The sequence below is a fragment of the Pelophylax lessonae genome (genome assembly GCF_965119305.1).
Source record: "Pelophylax lessonae genome assembly, chromosome: 3".
Taxonomy (NCBI): Eukaryota; Metazoa; Chordata; class Amphibia; order Anura; family Ranidae; genus Pelophylax; species Pelophylax lessonae.
Window position 1 is genome coordinate 533,837,833 of NC_138770.1, and position 23,291 is coordinate 533,861,123.

The 23,291-nt window shown below is 40.4% G+C and overlaps 1 protein-coding gene across 5 annotated transcripts in view; it reads right to left on the bottom strand.

Moving 5' to 3' along the window:
• The window catches only part of ZDHHC14 (zDHHC palmitoyltransferase 14), a 139,232-nt gene that overhangs the window by 7,865 nt on the left and 108,076 nt on the right, over positions 1-23,291 (bottom strand). For 3 of the 5 annotated variants that reach the window (XM_082249828.1, XM_082249825.1, XM_082249826.1), the window contains 2 exons: positions 21,785-21,887; positions 10,664-11,276 (listed from right to left, as the gene is read on the bottom strand). In XM_082249828.1, coding sequence (XP_082105954.1) covers positions 10,875-11,276; positions 21,785-21,887 — 505 coding nt within the window. In that variant the 3' untranslated portion in view covers positions 10,664-10,874. Of the gene's footprint in view, positions 1-10,663; positions 11,277-21,784; positions 21,888-23,291 lie in introns of those variants that run through there. The other 2 variants (XM_082249827.1, XM_082249829.1) reach the window with 2 other exon arrangements.

A 23,291-nucleotide genomic window follows, 5' to 3' on the forward strand; every position in this document is an offset into this window, starting at 1 on the left:
TCTTTAATAATTGAACATTGGATCAAAAGAGCATGCTAGACAGTTTATTGCTAGATGCATACTTTAAAACTATATACAGCCGCAAGGAAACTAATATAATTCTTTTAATACATGTAAAGTCTTCCATTCCTACATATAGTATGCTTGAGATACAAGGTACAGTATATTCCCCCCATTGCTGCATCCAGCTATGGCTGCTTATACATCTGAGCAGAGAATTGTAGTGTTGTGTTGTCTTAACGACAGTTACATAACTGATGTGGTAATTAGGTGTGGCTGAGGTCATGGACAGGATACACATTGGAGATATTGGAGCATTGGGGTTTATTTACTAAAGGAAAATCCACTGTGCACTACAAAGAAGTGCAGTCGCTGTAGACCTAAGGCCCCTTTCACACGGGCTTTTCGATCAGGTCCGGCTGTCAGTTTTTCAGGCGGACCTGTTCGGAAGCTCCATGCACCCCAATGGAGGAGCGGATGTCAGCGGTGACATGTCCGCTGACACACGATCTGATCCTGTCCTTGAAATCCAGACGGATGGAAACCCTATTTTTCATCCATCTGGAGGATTGGATCAGATGGGAAACAGATGAAAACAGACAGGTGGTCCGTTTTCATCTGATCTCCCATAGAGGGGATCTGACAGGTCTGTCTCTGCAAAGTAAGTGGAGACGGACCCGTCATCCGCCTGCTCAGCGGGGATCAATCCCCGCTGAGTAAAACAGAGTCTGCCGGGTGGAAAGTCCGTGTGAAAGGACCCTATGGAGAAGATCTGAAATGAGGGGAAGCTCTGCTGAGGTCTATCATCCAATTTTGTGCATGCAAAAATGCTGTTTTTATTTTCCTTGCATGTCCCCATCGGATCTGAAGCGACTGCACTTCCAAGTGCACTTGTAGTGCACAGTGGATTTGCCTTTAGTACATAAACCTCATGGATTTGTTAGATGTGTTTTTCCCTTAAAGATTTCCTCAGTGACCACTAACATCTCTTAAAGTAGAACTAAAGGAATCTTTTTTTTTTTTTTTTTCCATTCTGGATAGAGCAAGGGAGGGTTATAACCCGTCAGATTTTTTATTTCCTCCATTTATGTCCGATTGCGGAGGTTTCCCTTCACTTTCCTTTCACAGGAAGTGAGAAGAAATCCCTGCAAATCAGGGGAATTCCTTGGGGACCCCCAGGTCACCAGAACTAGTATCCCAATTGGAAGATTCACCCTCTATTACTTGGGAAAACTCAAAATTTTGGATTTTCTTTTACTTTTATGATTTTCAATGATGAAGATAAACCGGACAAATAGGGAGGGATAACGGTAAACAAGGCAAATAGGGAAGGATAACAGTAAACAGGGCAAATATGGAGAATGAACAGGGGCACAGACAGCAATAAAAACTGACAAGCGCTTTAAATCCCTCTCCCCAAAACTAACAAAAAAAAAAGTTTTGCCTTTAGTTCTACTTTAACTTGCAGTTCTCGGTTGCTTGTTTTAGATGCATAAAGTTGGGTTCACATAGATATGGCAGACATCGCATGTGATTCGCACTGCATTCCCGTGCATTTCACATGCAATGTTTGTGTGGTGGGAATTCAGCCATACAGTTTGTATGGCTGAAATTGCATCGTATTCAGACCAAAATGGTGCAGGACCCTTTCTAGTCCGCACTAGAATCGGATTGCATGGGTGTTAGACCCATGCAATCCGATTCCATAGTTAGCACAGCATCCTGCGAACCGATTTGGGGATGTCATTAACTTTATATTGACACCTTCAGCTGTTCGCAAAGCGCAGTGTGAACTGCCTGTGATTCTGATGCGGTGCGGGAACCTGCACATTAATAGCTGTGGTTCAAGCATCGCATCAGTGTAAACCCAACCATAAACCAAACCCTCAGCTTTTTTTTTTTCCAAACTGGAAGTATGAAAAAAAAAAAATACCTCTATCACCTGCAGCACCACATTTCAGGATCTTCTAGGTGCCTACATATTAGGCCCCCTTTCATTATGGAGTATGATTATCCAGGTCAAAACTGCAACATGCAATATTTTCTGCAGTGGCACAGAGGAATTTCTTAGAATAGAATTTTGGAAGTTATTGGGCACTAGCTTTATGCTGGTGCAAGCTTTAGTGCTTCTTATCCTTTCTTCTCCACAATGCAAGTCCCTGACCTCGACCAAGGTGTTAATACATGTGATATGCACATGCTTGTTTTAAGTCCATGACTTAAGTAGTAGTGGCAGTAAGGAATAGGAGCTTGTGCCACCAAACAAGTCAGCAGCTGTACATCCTTTATCCCTACACTGACAGGTCCCATGACACAAGCAAAACACATAGGTGTCTAAATCTAGTACACACAATCCGAAAATCGGATGAAAAATGCCGTATGCTAATCTGATCATTAGAACACAGCTTTCGAGAGCCAATCACGTAATTTTGTCTGAAATTATCCGAAGGGATGAACACGAAAACATTTCTCATACGATACCAGATCGTATGATTTTCATTTAACCAGTTTACGTCTGGAAAAAAAATAACTAATGGAAGAGCAAGACCAAGCATGCTCAGAAATGAAAGAATACATTACATTACTTCCAAAGTTGGATTCTGTTGTACAAGAATTTTCATAAGTTAAGTAACCTCTTTATTTTCGAAATGAGACTAGTATGTAAAAGAACCCACAAAAAGGATGATCATTAGTTTGATATTCTCATCGTGTGTACAAGGCTTAAGGAAAAGGGAATTCTCTCTTGTCTAGTATGCAAATCTACAGATATAAAAATCGTCTGGCACTTTGGAGCAGTATACTGGGTAGGCCAGATTTAGAGGATATATACTTGGGCTTTGGTCATGTGTTATTTGTGGACAGACTTTGGGGGAATCCATTCAGGCATAGTTGGCTAATCAGCAGCTCTGATTTAAATCCCTCTTTGGCAGAGACCAATACTGCAACGCTGCTCATATGACCAATCATTGGAAGGAGCCCAGAGTAATTTTTCTGCCGCAATGGTACAACACCACGAATCTAAAACTTTGTTTAACTGAACAAGGCTGATAGAGGATTACTACTTCCCACGTACATTTTATTTATTTTTTTGTCCTCTCTTACCTTGTCTCCTGGGTTGACCTCAATAAACATACCCATATGCCCAGTAAGTACAGCACTGTCCTTCTGTTATCTACTATCCTGCATGCCAGGTCCCACGCAGCCATCTTCCTTTGTGACATCATGGGAAGGCGGCTGCCGCCTCCTAGTTCAGCAACTGGCACCTGATGACAGGCAGCCAGATTTGCCCTCCTCTGGCCGCTGTGTTGAAATTGATGTCCCCTGGGGTATGTGACATGTATATCCCAGGAGGCTTCAAAAGTGGAGACTTCAATCTTGCCAGTGAGAAAGTAGGCAGTATAGAAGTGAAAAAAAAAAAAAAAAAAAACCATTTAGAAGGGCGATAGACTTGTAGTGATTAAAAGTGCTGAGCGCCTAGTGTTAAGAGAAAAAAAAATCAAATTGGCCTACAGAAAAACAGCAGGGATACGGGGTTTTTAAATGTCCCAAATAGAACTGGATGCTCGTTTATTTCCATTTGTAGAAGTAAAGCTTCTTCAAGGACCTAGCATGTCCTCAGAAGATCAGTCATTGGTAATCTTCTCAATAACCATCAGTATCAAATACAGATTATCTCAATCCAATAACCTCTGTAGGCTTCGCGTAGAATGTTTTATGGTCAGTCAGTTTGTAGTATTATTGAAAAGGATAGACCCAATTTGCTGTAGAAATGTTAGGAAGTAGAAACAAATTAGCCAAAGTGCAATTAGAAAGTCTAGAGTCGTAAGGAAACGAGAGGGAAGGTCCCAAGGTCAAGAACAAAATTATACTGCAAATGAGTAAGAATTTGTAAGATAGGTGCAAGAACCTTGTAATTAATGCAGGATTGCCACATTTTAAAAAAATGGAGCATGAGACTAACTAAAAATGCCAGTTAACGATTTGTTGATCATAAGGCAGTCATGTCTGTATCAGACCTCATTAAAGCTTCCCATCTGTTTTTTTTCTAAGAATTTCTCTTGGCTTGTTAAGGAAAGGCTGCATTAACGCTACAAACATTTGCGGTTTAATGTTTAGGGACTTAACCTACCCAATCTGCAAGAGGAGACCAAAATCGCCTTATAAAGATTAGTGATCCTAAAGTGTTTTGATACATAGAACAACAAGACCAGTAAGTTGTAAGCTTTATTAAAGCTGAAATCCAACCTTACCTTTAGTCTGCACAGTCACATATAGGCTTTTCTCCTGTACTACAAATGCTTACACCAATTTCACTGCACACTGTGGGCTTAGCACAATGTGCTTTAGAAGCTGCAGTGAGTCAGAAAGAGCCTGAATCATTTCCTTGCTTGAGGATATCCAGCATCAGCATGGAATGCTGATGACGTCACTGGATTTTAAATATTCTACACAATAAAAAATGGAAAGGTTTTATGAAAAGAATGTAAATAGAAATGTTGCTAAAGGGGGATAACTCAGAAGGCAAAATATAAGCAGAATAAAAGGACAAACTCACCTTTAGGAACATGTTACATGTTCCACCCGTTTTTAGGGTGGAATATGTTACTCAGTGTCTTTGCTTGCCCGTATGGAATCTAAAGGACACCTGCAGATCGCTGGTGCAATGCTTTACAGGCTCCAAAAATAATACTTATACTTTAATTTATACTTTATCACCCACTTCAATACAGGGCACTTTCACCCCCTTCCTGTTCAGGCCAATTTTCAGCTTTAGCGCTGTCGCATTTTGAATGAAAATTGCGTGTTTATGCAAAACTGCCGTATTTATCAGCGAATAACACGCACTTTTTCCTCCTAAAAATGGAGGAAAAAGTAGCTGTGCGTGTTATACGCCGACATAAAAAAAAAAAAAATGTCCAGAAAGCAGCGCCGAGAGGTAGAAGGGGGCAGGCGGCGCCGAGGAGAAGGAAGGACGCACTGTCATCGGAAGTCCTGCCTCCTATGCCGACGTCAATCATAGGCGCCGGGACTTCCGATGAGAGCGCGTCCTTCCTTCTCCTCAGCGCCGCCTGCCCCCTTCTACCTTTTGGCGCTGCTTTGTGGACATTTTTAAAAGTGATGTGTATAGTGGCGCTGGCGAGGCTGTATGGGCACTGGCGAGGCTGCAATTATGGGAACTGGTGCTGGCGAGGCTGCAATTATGGGGACTGCGCTGGCGAGGCTGCATGTATTGGCACTGCGCTGGCGAGGCAGCAATTATGGGCACTGGCGAGGCTGCAATTATGGGCACTGGCAAGGCTGCAATTATGGGTACTGCACTTGCGAGGCTGCATTTAAGGACACTGCGCTGATGAGGCTGCATTCGTGGGCACTGGTAAGACTACATTTAATTAAAAAAAAATGTTCTGAGTTCAAAGCTGTTTATTTTAAATTTCAGCTTTTTTCCTGAAATTTCTGCCCTAAAATTTAGGTGCCGGTTATACACAGGCGCGTGTTATACGCCGATAAATACGGTATATCCAAACAAAGTTTTCACCATTTTTTCCCATAGAGCTCTCTTTTGGTGGTATTTGATCACCACTGTTTTTTCTTTTTTGATAAACAAAAAAAAAAAAAAAAAGACTAAATTTTGAAAAAAAAAAAAAAAAAGTTTTTGTTTAAGTTATAAAATTTTGTAAATAAGAAAGTTTTCTCCTGCACTGTCAAGCACTGATGGGCATTAAATAGGCAGCACTGATGAGGAGGTACTGACAGACATTACTAATAGGCACTGATTGGCATCTTTGGAGGTTGCCGGTTGGCTTTCCTAATGGAAAGGGTTTGCATCCCTGGTAGGCTCTAGTGGGCATCTCTGATGGGTCTTCACTGATATCAATGTGCTGATTATGAGCACAGACCCTCCCCCGTCAGGAGAGCCGCAGATAGGCTCTCCTCTACTCGCGCCTTGTTAGTGCGAACTGAGGAAAGCCGATAAACAGCACTTCCCAGTTACGATGTGACCAGCTATGTCATAGGCTCTTTACCGGGATCGGAGATGCAGTGTGTCAGTGACACACTGCCACACCACCGATCGCCGCTCTGCGTGCCATCGCGGCTTATCCAGTTTAACGTCATATGATGCCCAGTCAGGATAACAACCATTTTGGTGGGTGGGACGTGGCTAAAATCTTTCTTCCACCTAATGTCTTGTGTATCCAATGGAACTTTTTTTTTTTTCTCTCTTTAGGTGGGTTTCGATCAGGGCTGATCCCTTGTTTAATTTGAATGTAGTCAAATGACTGATTCTGAATTCTTTAGGATGCCAATCCAATCTTAGCACATTCTGATGTGATTCAATTTCCATCACCCAAGCCCCATAAAAGGGGAGACTATCCTACCCAAGTGCATTGCCTGTATTTTATATATTAAACATTTCAAAAAAGCCTTTTAAGAAACAAACTTTTGTACCTGGCGCTCCTCTGTACACATCCGGTTATTTCATAGGAAGAATCTCCTCTGACCTTTTGCACATAAAATAAAGTATGATACTCACTGGCACCCAATTACACTTCTTACCAGAGGTCAGTGTTGAACAGACCAGATATGGTCTAATTAAAAAAAAAATTGAAGACCCACTGTGATCATTTGGTCCCGCCAATTCTATGCAAACCTGGATACTGTCATATTGATTTGATCATCTCTGCTCCCGGTATTCAAAACTGTTCCATTAGCAGGAGTATTGCATAATAGTAGTGTTCTTGTATGAACACAATAGTCTATTTCCAAGGAGAAGTGCATTTGGGAAATTGAAATCAGAAAAAGTTTGAGCTTGCTTTTGTTTCTCTATGCTTTTCAGATTGTATACATTCATAAATGCCTCCCTTATTTAGGAAACATTCAGGGGAAAAGCAAAAAAAAAATAAAAATAAAAAAAAGGAGAAAAAAAAAGTTTGGCCATTGGCATAGGCTCATGTTTTTATCTGAAACTATGTGCTGAAAGGCTCATTAGTTTTCCTATTAGTCCAAGCAGATATAGTTTTAGGTTCTCCCCCCCCCCCCCCCATTAAATTCCTTTTAAGGCCCCTGGAGGGTGGAGCTTCAGGAGAAAATTGTTGGCTCACTGGAAAAAAAAACAATTATTCAGACCACTATATATCATTAGCTGCAGCTTCCAGGTTGCAGGAGCTGCTTTGTTCCTTCAAGCAGTTCCATTGCATTATCTCTTTAAAACATTTATAAACGTATATAGTGAGATGGGGGTTAAGCACTTTAGTGATTTGGGGTTTCTATCATAACACACTGGTGAGATGCCTAGAGAAAATTAAATCTCAAGTGTGTTTCCTGGAGATCACCTTTAACCCAAAAACTGTGCCAAATAGATATAAAATAACCTTCACTGTGTAAACTGGAAATGACAGCCTGTAGACTTTCCCCCGAGGAAATCACGTGACCGACGCAAAACGTTGGAAGGAGCCTATGACATTTCATTGCATACTGGAAGTCGCTGACATTTTGTGTGAGCCAACATCTATACAATTGACTGTATGATATGCACCAGTACAGTGCATTGTAAATGTTTTTTTAGAATTTGGGTTTAGTTGTAATAAAAATAATTTTATCTATACCAGGCATGTCCAACCTGTGGCCCGGAACCGCAGGCAATGCGGCCCACTGCCCCCTGACAATTTTTTTTGTTGCTGGGGAGGAAGGAAGTTGGGTCGGGGGCACGGCCACAGCAGCTTCCAATGGTAGGCAGAGGCTGCCTCGGAGGGGAGGGGGGGGGGGGGGTAGGCGAGCATGTGCAGTGTTTCTGACTCCTACCACCATTACCACTTCAAATCTCTGCATTAAAACATCTTTCCTCTCAACGCTATCCTAAACTAAACAGAAAAATGTGGCAGATTTATCATTTGTCAGATCACTTATTTGTTATGATTATTTTTTTGATTGTGGACTCTAATTAAAAAACAAAACAAAAAATCACAACACTGCTGATTTCAATATTGGCTGACAATGCACAAAAATGTAAAACATTTTTTTTTCTTCTATGTAATAAATTAACTTTTAATACTAAATCTAGTGTGTGGGGTTTCATTTTTGTCAATAGAGTCTCCAGACTGCGATCACATCATTATCATGCGATCATGTCAGGGCAGACCGTGATCACATGAATGTAAACCACTCTGACGACAACGATCACATGAACATTAAACACTTTATTAGGATCCCCTATTGTCAGTTGGAGAACCTGAGATTCAGAAATGCAATGCCGTTTACTATAAGTGGAGAGTGCAAAATCTGGTGCAACTCTGCATAGAAACCAATCAGCTTCCAAGTTTTATTGGCAAAGCCTAATTGAACAAGCTGGTTAGATTCCGATTGGCTACCATGCACAGTTGCAACAGGTTTAGTAAATCTGTCTCAGATGCTGGCTCTTAACAGTCAAGGTATCCTCTGCAGTGCGTGAGGGAACGATCATAAATTGAGTGTGAGCAGGAAGGTTATGCAACAAGCTGTGACCGAAGGTTACTCCTGTGCAAATTTTTCTAGAAAAAAAAAAAATGTATTATTTTTTTTTTTTTTTTTTAGGTATGCTGAATCTAAGAGTACTGCCATACAGTACATTGTGCATAAAATGAAAATTTATGTACATACAGTATCTCACAAAAGTGAGAACACCCCCTCATGTTTTTGTAAATATTTTATTCTATCTTTTCATGTGACAACACTGAAGAAATTACACTTTGCTACAATGTAGTGAGTGTACAGCTAGTATAACAGTGTAAATTTGCTGACCCCTCAAAATAACACACAGCCATTAATGTCTAAACCGCTGGCAACAAAAGTGAGTACCACCTCTAAGTGAAAATGTCCAAATTGGGCCCAATTTGCCATTTTCCCTCCCCGGTGTCATGTGACTCGTTAGTGTTACAAGATCCGAGGTGTGAATGGGGAGCAGGTGTGTTAAATTTGTGTTATCGCTCTCACTGCCTCATACTGATCACTGGAAGTTCAACATGGTACCTCTTGGCAAAGAACTCTGAGGAGCTGAAAAAAAGAATTGTGGCTTTACATAAAGATGGCCTAGGCTATAAGAAGATTTCCAAGACCCTGAAATTGAGCTGCAGCATGCTGGCCAAGACCATACAGCGGTTTAACAGGACAGGTTCTACTCGGAACAGGCCTAGCCATGGTTGACCAAGGAAGTTGAGTGCAAGTGCTAAGCGTCATATCCAGAGGTTGTCTTTGGGAAATAGACGTATGAGTGCTGCCAGCATTGCTACAGAGGTGAGGGGTTAGCCTGTCAGTGCTCAGACCATACGCCGCACGCTGCATCAAATTAGTCTGCATGGCTGTCATCCCAGAAGGAAGCCTCTTCTAAAGATGATGCACAAGAAAGCCCACAAACCGTTTGCTGAAAACAAGCAGACTAAGGACATGGATTACTGGAACCATGTCCTGTGGTCTGATGAGACCAAGATAAACCTATTTGGTTCAGATGTGTGTGGCGGCAACCAGGTGAGGAATACAAAGACAAGTGTGTCTTGCCTACAGTCAAGCATGGTGGTGGGAGTGTCATGGTCTGATGCTGCATGAGAGCTACCGGCACTGCGGAGCGTGGAGGAGCGCAAGGTCTCTAACATCCACCAGCTCTGTGATGTCGTCATGGGGGAGTGGAAGAGGACTCCAGTGGCAACCTGTGATGCTCTGGTGAACTCCATGCCCAAGAGGCTTAAGGCAGTGCTGGAAAATAATGGTGGCCACACAAATTTTTAACACTTTGGGTCCAATTAGGACATTTTTACTTAGGGGTGTACTCACTTTTGTTGCCAGCGGTTTAGACATTAATGGCCGTGTGTTGAGTTATTTTAAGGGGACAGCCAGTTTACAGAAAATTGACACTGTTATACAAGTTGTTGTCACATGGAGATATAATAAAATATTTATCCAAAAATGTGAGGGGTGTACTCACTTGTGAGATACTGTATGCACACATTTATGTACAAAAAATTAATTGAATGGAAGACAGCACCTAATAAGAAAAAGTAACTTTATTTGATGCCTTAGCACATTTGGAAAGAAAAGTGTCATGGCATTAAACTATACCATATCTAAACATTTGTACATGTCATTAAATGCAATGCATTGTCATTCAGCAATATCAGCCCTTTATAATTTGGGCAAACTTGACCAAATCAAGAAAATAATGCTTAAATGTGAACAGAAAAAACATGAACTTTCCTGGCATCCACTGTTTAACCAAAACACCATTATCCCCAAATATTATTTAGGTAAGCAGCATATATTTCCATATACCAACATAAAACTGCAGTACAACATCCTAGAGAAACAAGCACAATTCGGCTATCTCAAAGTGTATGTTTTGCTTTACAGAACACAGTGTAGGTTCCCAAATTTTAGGGTTAGCCGTTTACACCACAAAAATCCAGGGCTTGGTGACCAAATGAAGCATAAGTCCAGACTTTCATTCCATAACGGTTTTAGTGGCCAGGCAAGTTTAAAGTCTCAGGGGGGCACAGCTCAAAAAAAAAAAAAAAGGCCCATCTGAACACTATATCCAAAATAAATCTATATTCTGCCATGTTTTCACATTTCCAGTTTGTTCACAGATTACATAAGCCACATCCCCAACTTCAGCTTGTATACTTACAGAAACAGTTTCTTGAATGAGGCAGTCAGTTGCAAAAAAAAAATGATATATATAAGAAAACAAGCCAGCTTATTCAAATTGATGATCAAGAGTCCATGGCCTCTGTTTTTATTTTGCCAAACTGAAAATTACTGTACAAGGGGCATTTGGAATCATGACACAGTGCAAGCTTATCACAGAGTTTAACAGATGTGCAATTAAACTTGGGCATTACCACAGCTGGTCAAACCGAGCTGAGTTTCACAAGACCACGCACAGAGTCTTCATGCAAAGAGTCTTGGCTGACAAGGTTGAGGACATGCATGGTATGGCTATGAGTCACAGGGCTGCTTGCTGGCAGCATTCCAGGTGGTGAAGGTGCTTCATCTGGCGTTAAGAACTGATGATTTCCAATGTCCTCTTTTAAGGGTATCATATCTGTCAAAACAGTTTCGGAGTTTAGGTTTGGGATTGAAGATGGTGGAGTTGGCTGGCCATGTGCCAAAGTGGTGCATGGTGCAGTTATGGTTGTTTTTCCTGGCAAAGGTGGTTCATCAGCAGGTATCGTAGGTTCAGCCTGAAGGAGTGGTGTGGCTGCAGCCTGCAAAACGAATTTGGTGCTCTGAATGCACTGATCTTGGTCGCACTGCAGAACGGAAGGGTATGGAGGAATACAAATATAAAAACGAAAAGCATTCCAACAAAATAAAATAAATTATGGGCAAAAAGTAAAAAAGGTAGTAGGATTTAAAAGGGAAAAAAAAAAAGCATAAAGAGAGAACACAGAAAGGTTAGCAGTATGCTTTAGCAGACATAGAACACTGGTTCGCTCAAGTCAAAGAAAAGAAAAAGGCTTTAAAAATTACAACTATATATCAAACAGGTTTTTATTTGTGGCATTTTCTAAGCTTTCTGATAAAAAATTGAACAAATCTATAAAAGCATGCAATAATACAACCAGTTGGTAATGGTTTGAGGTCTGAAATGTTACTATTTTTTGAAAAGTAATAAATATTAAATAGAATTAGCTAGTGCCACACCAGGTATTTCTGGAGAAAGAGTGAGCCACTTTTTATTACTATTACAGGGGTACATTGTTACTACACGTTGTACATGTATTTCACTTGCACATAGAAACTGGCATTCAACACTGTGTGAACACTGGTGAAATGCACAAATTAAAAGCCAACTGCTTATTCAAATACTTATCTATCCTCATCACGTTAAAATACAACCATGTGTAAAATGTACAAAAATCAGCAACTGAAACATTGTTTAAAACTAAATTAGACTGCAAACCAGCAATAAACGGTTTGAATCTTGGCCGGTTCCTGCTACTTATGGCATGTATGGGCAGGCTGAATGTACCCAAGTTGATTGAGCAACCAGTCTACCAGATTTTACGTGCGATAACTGTTATAGCCGCTAGCAATAATCACTGTGTTCTCCCAATGGGGACGGCTAAGAGAACACAATGGCTCCACGGCCGTGGTTTTCTTTCCTGCAATCGTCTATGCCCAGCTTTACTGAATCTTTAACCTTTAGCTAAGAAAAACCTGGTAACTGTCAGCGAATAGAACTTCCTCTGACAGTGTGAAAGGCCCTGCAGTGAATTCACTTCAGCGTTGCTCCCTTGCCAAGCCATGTAGCTATTAAGGGTACAAAGCAGCATGCGTATGTGCACAGAGTTGCGAGACTAAATGTTGAGCCCCCCCTTCTCAATGCTAGCCAGTAAAAGACATGTCCAGCTGCACCCAGGGCATTATGCGTGACAGCACAAAGTCGAGTGAAAGAAACAAAAAAAAAAAAAAAGGAGCATGTCTGCAAGAAATTATGCCTTGATGACAATTCCTGGTTCTGCTGCTGTGGCGAGACCTCTGATCAGAGCGAAAGAAGGTGGTTTCTTAACTTTAGGCTCAAGGCAAGTAAAAAAAAAATAAAAAAATAAAATTTATAAAAAATAAAAATGCTCCATAGTTTAGAAAAAAAAAAATTTGCATTTACATAAAAGTATAGCACACTCACTGTATAAATATATCTAAATTAGTCTATTCTTTATTTCTTGGTTCTTTTTAAAAGTAAAATAAAATAATTCACAGAAAAAGGGAATCTGAACACTTTATTTTTATGGCATGGTTTGCCTGCAATAAAGTTTTTTTTTTTTTTTTTTTTAAAGACCAGCCATCTGCAATTTTAAAGATTCAAAGAGAAAACAATTTTGTGCTGGCTGATAGTAAAATCTGCGACAAAATCTATAAAAAGCTTTTGCACGTTTGTCAAAGAATTTGTGCTTACGTCAGAATTTCTCAGGTGATGCCTCATATCCCTGTCTGAATAATTTTCATTTTCAAACCGGAAAACTCCCACACTACTCAATAGAAGCTGCAAGTAACAAGTTTATGTACACAGCAAATGGCACACTGGAAGAAAAGTGAACAATGGGCGGAGAAGGCATCTGCTATGGCAAGTAGTTTCCATCTTTTTGTAAAGACCAACACAAACGTATTAAATAACTCTGAAACATTTATGCTCAGAGTTGACTTTAATTTTATTTTAACGTAGCAAACTTTTTTTTTGTGTTAACCCAAAAACCTTGGAAATAAAAGTTCTCCTACATAAATACGTACTAAAACCCAAGACTAAATTACAACTGTCTGCAATATCCAGGAAAAACACATTTCGCATAATCAACTAAATAACTTGCCTGGTGCAAACAATACATTCCCTGATCATAGCAATAATAGGTAGACTAGCAACGGTTCTTCCCAGCTCAGAGCTAATGATCTGTCAGCAGAAAGGAATCACTGAAGCTTTTCCCTAATATAGGGGCTGAGCAGGTTAAAAATTAGTAACTCTCATCTGGACTCATCATTATTTTATCCTGTCTGACAATCGATGGGCAATAGGTTTTATTTGTGAAGTTGATGCCCACAGTATACACAGTAACTATTAAAAAGAAAATGCACTAAAACCTTCAAAATCATGGTTACCAAGCGGTCATGCAGAAAAATAGTTTTGTTGACTTGTAAAGTTGTTCAGAGAGATCAGAAAGATACCATTCGATATGGGGGATTTAACCAATGACCTAAAACTACACACATTTGAAAATCAAAAAGGATACGGGAATTTGAAAGTCATGCTATGCGGCCACTGCTGTTCAGCCAGCTCCCGATCAACGCTCTCAGTCCCCTCTGTCAGAAGACAATAGAACAGCAGGGGAGATCGCTGTACTAACATCACATAGTTTGTGCTGCGGATACTTCCAGCTGTCAGTTTTTTTTTTTCGTTCAGCCCAGCTGGCTTGACAAAAAAAGAAAAAGGCTCAGGACCACTGTCAGTTTTTTTGTCATCTGTCCCACTGGGGAAATTGTCTGTCACTTCCTCTCCCAGTCTTAACAAAAAATTAGAGGGAATCCCTGGATGTCACCAGGATCCCTAAAGCTAACATTCTCAGTGAAAGATTTCCCTTCTATTACTGTTCTGGGGACAAATTTGGGATTTTCATACACTTCCACTTTTGGTGATAACGGTTAACTGAAAAAAAAAAAAAAAGTGGGTGAATCTCCCTAACTGGGGACACAGATTGCAATAACAAAAAAAAAAATAAAATAATAATTACAAGTGTTATAATGAAAATTACAAGGAGTTAAACTCTGTACAACTTAAAGAAAAAAAATTTGCCTTTAGTTATATATTAACAGTCGAAATGTCTAAACGCAGTCCAACTGAGGGATGGACAACAGCCACTGACCGGTCCAACAGATGTTGAGAATTCATGCCTGTATCAAGTCTTGATGAGAAAGGGCTAAACCAAAAATGGAAATTGCAACCACCAATGGGAGGGCACCAAGGATCAAGCTGTTACTCTGGACCAAGGCAGATAATCACCACTAAGGGGAAACAAATACCTGAAGGAATGATGGGCCTCATCCAATAAAGTGGAGGAGCATCCATTTATCAAAGAATAAGAACACACACTAACCTAACGGAAGAAAACCTGAGCAACAAGTTAAAAAAAACAAAAACTGCTGGGCCAAGTCCCAAAAAAAAACCAAAGAAAAAAAAAAGCTCTCTAAGATGAAGCTTAAACAGACATACCATGTTCAATAGAAAAAAATCAAATTAACTACAGAAAACACTTTAGCCTAGCATACCCAACCTTTGACTTCAGGTACAGGAAGTTTGGACAGACAGCATGTCCAGAAGAAGTTCAAGTTGGTCAAGAGTAGGAAGCTTAAAAAAAGGAGAATTTTGACCAAAGCTCTTTTGGCCATACTTTTCCTGTGGATCACAGGATTGCACTTAGTTCTACACTCCTTTAGCCCAGATTCAGCTGACAGCAGGCTAAAGCCCATCACAGAGCCGCTCCTGGCTCTTCAGAGATCCCAACAATAATGTGCATCTCAATTCCTGACTGGCAGCTGGTTCAGCCTCTCAGTGTGCTGCTGCGAACCTAAGCTAGCAGTTCCCACCCTCTGCAAAGTCCTGTGCTCCAGTGAATACTGGAGGGGCAGAGCAGACAGCCAGTGACTGACAGTCACAGCTCTGTGCTCAGAGGGTACCTGAGAATTGAGCAATTAGTGGTCTTGGATCTCTCAGTTCTCAGTGAAGAGGCAGCAGGGGACAGATACAGCATTAGATAGATGCTGCACCCACCTAGCGGAGAAATGATGTTTATTTAAAATCCCACACTTTTTTGAACAGAACAAATGTTTTATTCCTGTGTCCCCTCATCGGGCGATCTAGAAAAAAGGAATTTTTACTTCCCTGTAAATTCCACATCTTGGATACAGTATAGGACACCAGAAACCTATTCATACACTTTGGGTTAAAGGCTTGTGCCTTCAGCTGATTGGATACTGGAAAGCTTTTGAAAACACACCTCCCAGGGGTGCCTCCCTTAAAACCCCACCATCACTACATGAGTCGTGAGTTTTTAGCAAGCAATGTAAAGCAAACAAGTAGAGTTAGGAGTGTGACCCGTGTCCTGTACTTACTCCATGATATGGAATTTACTGGCAAGTCAAAACTTTTAGCTTATTCCTACAGTAAAATGACACAGGCAACGTATTTATACACCATAGGACATGACCAAGCAATGAATAAAAAGGGGGCAACAACTAGGCAAATGGAACTGTGTCAACAGGCCCCAAAAACCAACCAAGTTAGGAGTGCCGATGCAAGAACCTTGTTGCCAAAAGCTGCATCCACAGATTGGACATCTGCTTGGTAAAAACCTTTAAACAGAAGACCACGAGGTGGCCTTACACAGTTTGCTAATAGAGGCTTGGTGAATAAAGGAAAAATATACTCCTAGGACTGGTGGATTGTGCAAGCAACAGCACTGGAGGAGTTTAAGAGCATAAGCTTTCAATAAAATCCCTGACCCACTGTGCAATGGTGGATTTTGAAGCAGGGTATCCCTTTGCAAGGTCCTGAGGAAAGAACAAAGAGGAAATCCTTTTGTCTAATGGAAGCTGTAGCTTTCAGGTACACTCCAATGGTTTTCACTATATCCAGGCAAGAGTGATTTCCTTTGAATTCTTAGGAGCAGGGCACAAGGATGGCAGAACAGTGTCTTCATTGAGATGGAACACTGAAACCAACTTAAGGATGGTCTTGAGCATAATACAACTTTGTTGCTGTGAAGTAAGGGAAGGGAGGAAAGGCTCTGGAAGGGACCGTTTGACGTGATAGCTAGAGATGGGCTCATGCCTGTTTGGGATAATCTGTGCAGCTGCGGACCGGGAAAGGTGTCACTGCCTGTGATTAGCGGTGTGGAGCGGCGGCTTCCTGGTGGGTTCAGACTAGAATCCTGAACATGCCTGAGCCCATCTTTTGTGATGGCTAAAAAATAGGCTACTCTGAACCCATCTCTTTTGGAAATTCTTGGCAGCAAAGGGATTTTTATGCAAGGAAAGGTTGATCGCCTTCAAACACTAGCAAAAACCTCAAGACTCCAAGAGTGGGGTAAAGTTATAGGGAAGCGGCCCCAGGAGGCAAGTCTCAAAAGCTTGCAAGTGTCCAATCACCTAAAGGTACAAGCCTATAACTCAAGGTGTATGAATAATATACCAGTTTCCTGTAAAGAATGATTTAAGATTTATACTAAAAATGTCTGCAAAAATATATGTGATGGTTACCCTATGATAGGCCAGATCAATGAATCGGATTATGCTTTCAAGTTTTTGTTCATTTGAGAGAAGGGTACTATCGCATTATAGAATAAGGAAGAGATGGAAGGAACCAATGAAACCAGTTTACCCTAAGATTACCTGTGGGCTCTTGACAGCTTACTGAACCAACACTGGGATACTGCTGTAGGAACCTTCAAGTTCCTGCACCCAATACTCCCAAAAGTACCCCAAAAGCAAAAGGTACATTATTAAACAGTGACCAGAGGTATCCTATTTGCACTGTAGCCTGCCAGTCCCTGCCCTTTCCTACTGCTCACGAAATGCTAATGGTAAAGGGAGGCCAAGGGAGCAAGAAGAGGGCAGCCACATTGGAATGAGGACATTGTCACAGTTTGCCTAACAAAAACACATTTTTAGGTTCCAATTGAGTGAGGGTACAGTGCCACCCTGGTGCTGGTTTAATAGGCTCTCATGGGTGCAGTGTCATTCTGATGTGCTGGCTCAATAGTCTGCCAGAGAGATTCTTTAAATTACGTAACAATAATGTAGTTAAAAAGAAGCTCAAAACCTACAATAGGTATAGAATAAAACGGCCTAATTTTCTATAGTAGTGTAAGCGGTCTTAAATCATCTGGAAGACAAGGCGAACACTTTATTTTGAACGAACAGCAGTAAAAATGTAAATTAAGGGAAGGTAATCTTAATGCTTCAGTCCTAAAGCATGTTAGGCCATGAAAATCATAAGACTACTGAGAGGTAGGAAGTTACAACATAAGTCTAAACAGATGGTAAGGCTATCAAGCAGAGAAAGAACCCCGAAACACACACTGTACTGCAAGCCAAAAACTAAGGGGCAAGTGAACAGTACAAAAATGTATAAAGAATATAAAGCTCTAATAAGCAGCAAATATTAGCACAAACTGATAAAACTGCATTTAAGTGTATACCTATATTAAAAATGTTTATATGTTCCCTTAACATTTTCACTGAAAACCATGGGTTGCTGCCTTTCTTGTGTGCTCCATTTAGTAAATCTGGTTCCCCTGGAACCAGGATAGATCAATGACTGGGAAATGATTGCACTGCATTCAGTCATGTATATATACACAGATGGAGACATAAAAATCAAATGCTTTAAGAATGCATTAACTTTATCAATCGTTAATGCATATTTTATTTTTAAACAGCATTCTATGAAGCTCCAACCATTTTACCATTTACAAAGGAGAACTTGCACTGATTGAATAGAAGATGACTCTTGAGTAGACATTCTTACAATAATGTATATATGCAGAGCTTCCATCAGCTGACATATGCTTGGTTATCAAAAAAACTGACTCAAAATGATGGAGATGGATAAAACATGGGTCGTTAACACTTACAATTAACCTTCAAATCAAAGCTCATTGGTGCAAGGCAAACGTAGAAGGTTTCATTTACCGTACTTAGTAGCATAATCATACCAACTGAATTTAATCTAAAAGTGCCATAAAACCTAGGTAGCTTGATATAGAACATTTTTATGGGTAACAGATACTTGGTATAAGTGCAAGAGGATATCAAGATTTGCCATGCTAGACCTGGCTGGTCACGGCATGATTTGGGAAAAATTGTTTACAAGCAAGCCACGAATTTGAAAGGCATCCAGTGGTGAAACATTCTCAGGCGTGTGAATATTTCATATCTACCGAATACAAAATCATTAAATGTTTCCTTTAAAACGACTGTTGCTGATCTCACAATTGAAATAAAGAAGAGCTATGTAAAGAAAAGTGCAAATCAATAGCTGTCCATGCCAAATGCTGCTACAATATAGGGAGGAAATGCCCTCCAAAGGTCTACCGGGAACCAACACTTCAAGTGGAAGTAAACCCTCCTATTGTTTTCGGCCAAGGAAGCAGCCATCTTGGCCTCTGTTTACTCTAACTGCCATGTGGCACATGTGATTAGTTGACACCAGCCATTGGATGGTTTGACAGTTTGGTTGAGAGCACAACCAATGTGACAGTTACATTCCCGCCATGCCGGGAATGCTAATTTTTATAAACTTAAATCAATGTGTTTACTTTCGCTTTTAGGAGCTTCTTACCCTGTGTCCCCCTTCCCCATATTGCTTAGCTGACCCCCACATCATTACAGGATTAACCACCAAACACCCTGGAAGTGGAAGGTTGTAGAATGGCAAACAGGAGATTGACATTCCTAGAAGTGTTGGGTTTTCCTCAGACTTCAGAAAAACATTCCTCTCCAATGGAGTGGCATTTCATATGCATTTAAACTCTAAAAGGGAACTATATTTATTTTAAATGTGACAAATTTTACTGCTCTTGCCTTTTTGGCACTTGTGTTGACATACTGCAAGACTCCCCATATATGGGATACAGATCTCTCAGTATTAAATCATTAAAAAAAAAAAAAAAAAAAAAAAGTGGAAACCAATGCCTTTGCAAAAACTATTTCAAGAGATTAAAATCAAAAAAGGCTCATACAGCCTGCCACCTAACCTTCTTAAAACATTATACAGCTTTATCAATTACTCATATAAAAGTAACCATGATCAGAAATAAAAATTTAGGATAAAGCAGACAGGTTAGCGTTTCATGCAGTTCCCACTCTAAACCTTACAGAGCTCCCAAAACATACAATGATCAGCCATAACTTTTAGGACCACTGAGAGGTTACATGAACAACATGGATTATCTCATTACAATGGCATCTTAAAGATGGTGGAAAATATTAGGCAGCAGGTAAACATCTTGTTGCTTAAGTTCAAAACAGAAACAATGGGTATCACAGTTTGTTGTGTATGAGGCTGAGTAGCCACAAATCAGTCTGGGTGCCTATGCTGACCTGTATATCCACAGCCAAAAGTGCCCACCATGGGAATGTAAACATCAAAACTGAACCATGGAGCAATGAAAAAGGGTGGCCTGGTTGATAAATCACATGATCCTTTACACATCATGTGGATGGCCGAGTGCGTGTGCGTTGTTTACCTGGGGTAAGAGATGGCACCAGGATGCAGTATGGGAAGAAGGCAAGCTGGCAGAGGCAATGTGATTGTAATGCTTTTTTTAAGTAATGTTCTGCTGGGAAACCTTGGGTCGTGCCATTTATGTGGATAATACGTTGTTACATACCCGCCTACATAAACCTTGTTGCTGACCAAGTACACCCGTTTATGGAAACCGCATTCCCTGACAGTGGCCTCTTTCAGCGGGATAATGTACCCTGGCACACTGCAAAGAAGGTTCAAGAATGGTTTGAGAAACACAATGAGTTTGCGGTGTTAAGGCCACCAAATTCTCCCGATCTCAATCCAATCATGCATCAATGTAGTGTGCTGGAAAAACAAGTCTGAACCATGGAGGCCCCACTTTGCAACTTACAGGTCCTAAAAGGACGTGTTACCGACGGCTTGGTGCCAGATACCATAGCATACCTCCTGAAGGTCTAGTGGCGCCCATGCTTTGATAGGTCCAGTAAAGTCCATGCCTCGACTGGTCATGGCTGTTTTGGCAGCAAAAGGGGGACCTACTCATTAGGTGGGTGGTCAAAGTTATAGCTGGTCAGTGTATATTATATAAAAATAGTATAGTAAATTTTAATTATATAATGTTACAGAATCATATTCAGAATTCAACATTATCTGAAGAACCATATAAAATAGGATTATGTGCAGCTCTTGTTTGTATATAGGAGATTTTGTTATATTTTACTTAAAAAGATTCTTAAAAAGTTCCATATCATCCAACTTTAACATTAACAGTATAAAATAAAGATATTAGGTTTGAAGAGACGGCTTCAACAAATCTCAAAACAAGGGTTTCATATATTGCTTTCAACAGCAAAGCTTTGTGGGGACCACTTTTAAATTAAAGTGACACTAAATATCCTCATTCTCCAAAAATAAACCACACACATCCACTACTTCATGGCCCTGTAATTTTGTAATGAAATGTCTTACTATGTTTTTCTTCCTCCTTGCAATGTCCTCTGAGCTCCCAAATCACTCCTTTTCTCTTTCACTTCTGTTTCGAACGAGCAGTGCATGTTCGTTGTGGTCATGTGCACTGCTCTAGGAATACTACAAATTCCATAGTCCATCTTAGGAGCAAACAAGTGAAGGTAGCTACATTCCTACATGCATTGGGACCATGGAATGTAGACATCCTTTAACAGAAGTTAGATCACAGCAGAAAAAAGTAAAAAAAGAGGAATTTGGAGATTTGGAGGAGGCTAAAGCAATAGAAAGTCCTTTTTTGAGTTAGGAATACATACTTCAGTAAAATGTTAATTTTTTTTTAAACCTGAGTTTTAGGTTAAAATGATCCAGTGTTATCCATGCACAGGACATGCAGTAAGTAAAATATGAATGTCATTTTATAAGTCCATACATATATTACTATGCTTTGTCTACACAAATTCTAGATATGAAATGGAAGTATGAAATTAGTTTTAAGTGTTCTTGATGCTCAACTTTAAACTGAATGAGATGTAAATATTAACGTAAACATTTATTGGCCTCCTGACTCCAATTCTTAATAGCAATGGCTATATAGGGCTTATTTTGTGGTGCTAAAGGCACTTGAGAACAGCACTGTGCTCAGGACGGTTTGGACACAAATCTGAACTCACTTGAGCTATCCCGTTGTGAAGTTGTCAAAGCAGACAGCCAATCATAGGTGAAAGGCAATCGCTGTCCCTCAAACACACATACAAACCCCTTACATACATGCAGCTGCAGGGTGGGGAATGCCTCCACAGCCTATGACTGGTTGTTGACTTTGACAGCTTTGCGACGGGATAGCCCAGGAGGACTCAGGTCTGACCATGCCTAAGCTCATCACTACTTGAGAATGACTTTGCCTTTTAGAAAAGTTTCCAATTTATACTGGACTCACACTAGCAAAAACTGGTTACAAGGGAAAAAAAGCACAAATGGCACAGAAAGTCCATATTCATTTCAGTATTATTGTATCACATAACTACATAGATCATAGGGTGGAAGTCTTACCATGCTGCTCTGTGACTGAGTAGAACCGTACATAGTCAATCCATTTGATGGCGCGACTGATTGTGCCATATCAGCTTCTATAATTCCTCTGCGATCAATTAAGCTTGCCAGAAAAAAAAAAAAAAAGGAAAACAAAGTAATAAGATTCAAAGTTTAAGATTTCAATAATTAGGTTACACAGTATAGGAGCCAAAAGACAATGTACAATATTGAGAATAGATGTTTCCTTAAACTGTAGATCAGGTAATGTTCGCGTACATGGGTCTCTTCTAAGAAACGAGTCAAAGACAGATCATTTTCAGTTAAATAGATTGTATTTTAACCACTTCTGGACGAGCCCATTTCTGACATGTTTACAAGTTAAAATCTGTATTTTTTGCTAGAAAATTACATATATATATTTTTTTAGCAAAGACTCTGGAGACTAGAATGGCGGTCGTTGCATTATTTTTTGTCACGTGGTATTTGAGCAGCGGTCTTTCAAACACCATTTTTTGGTGAAAAAGTACATTTCACTGCATTTAAGAAAAACGAAACAGTAAAGTTAGTTTTTTTATATTGTGAAAGAAGATGTCATGCCGAGTAAATAGCTACCTAACATGTTACGGTTTAAAATTGCGCACACCCGCGGAATGGCAACAAACTACAGTCAATAAAAATCTCCATAGGTGACGCTTTAAAATTTTTTTAACGGTTACCAGTTTAAAGTTACGAGTATCTCTTTTTTTTTTTTTTAACTGCTCTCGCTCTGACGATCGCGGCGATACCTCACATGTGTGGTTTGAACAGCGCTTTCATTTGCGGGCGCAACTTCCGTATACATTCTTTTTCTTTCGTGCCAAGCTCATGGCGACAGGGGCACATTAAAAAAAAAAAAAATTTTCCTCTATTTATTTTATTTAATTTTTGAGCTTTAGCAAAGGTTTAAAAAATAAAAAATCTGATCACTTTTATTGCTGTCACAAGCAATGTAAACATCCCTTGTGACAGTTATAGGCAGTGACAGGTACTCTTTATGGAGGGGTCTGGGGTCTAAAAGACCCTAGACCCCTCCACTGCACTTCAATGTATTCAAAATGCCAAAAACTGCATTTTTGAATACGGTCACTTTTTTTTTAAAATGCGGCGCCTTTAGCCGCCGAGTAACCCACCCAGACATTACTTAATGAATGCCACTTCCGGGTTACATCATCCGAGACCAGATCAAAGCTGAATCTGGCTTAGTTCGGGGCTCCAAACTAGCTGGCAGACGGGAGACCTGGGCAGAGCCATGGAAGGTGGCGGGAGGGGGCGTCCCCTCCCGCTCGCTAGGGTAAGGGACTCTCGAGCCACATCGGAGTTACCACCTGAAAGCGGACCGCCGGCTCTAAAAAAAAAAAAATGGTACCGGGATGATGCCTCTAGCTGCAGGCATCACCTCGGTACAACCACTTCTTGCAGAGCACGTAGAACTACGTGAGTTTGTGGGAAGTGGCTAAGCTAAACTCTTTGGAGGGGGGGGGGGATG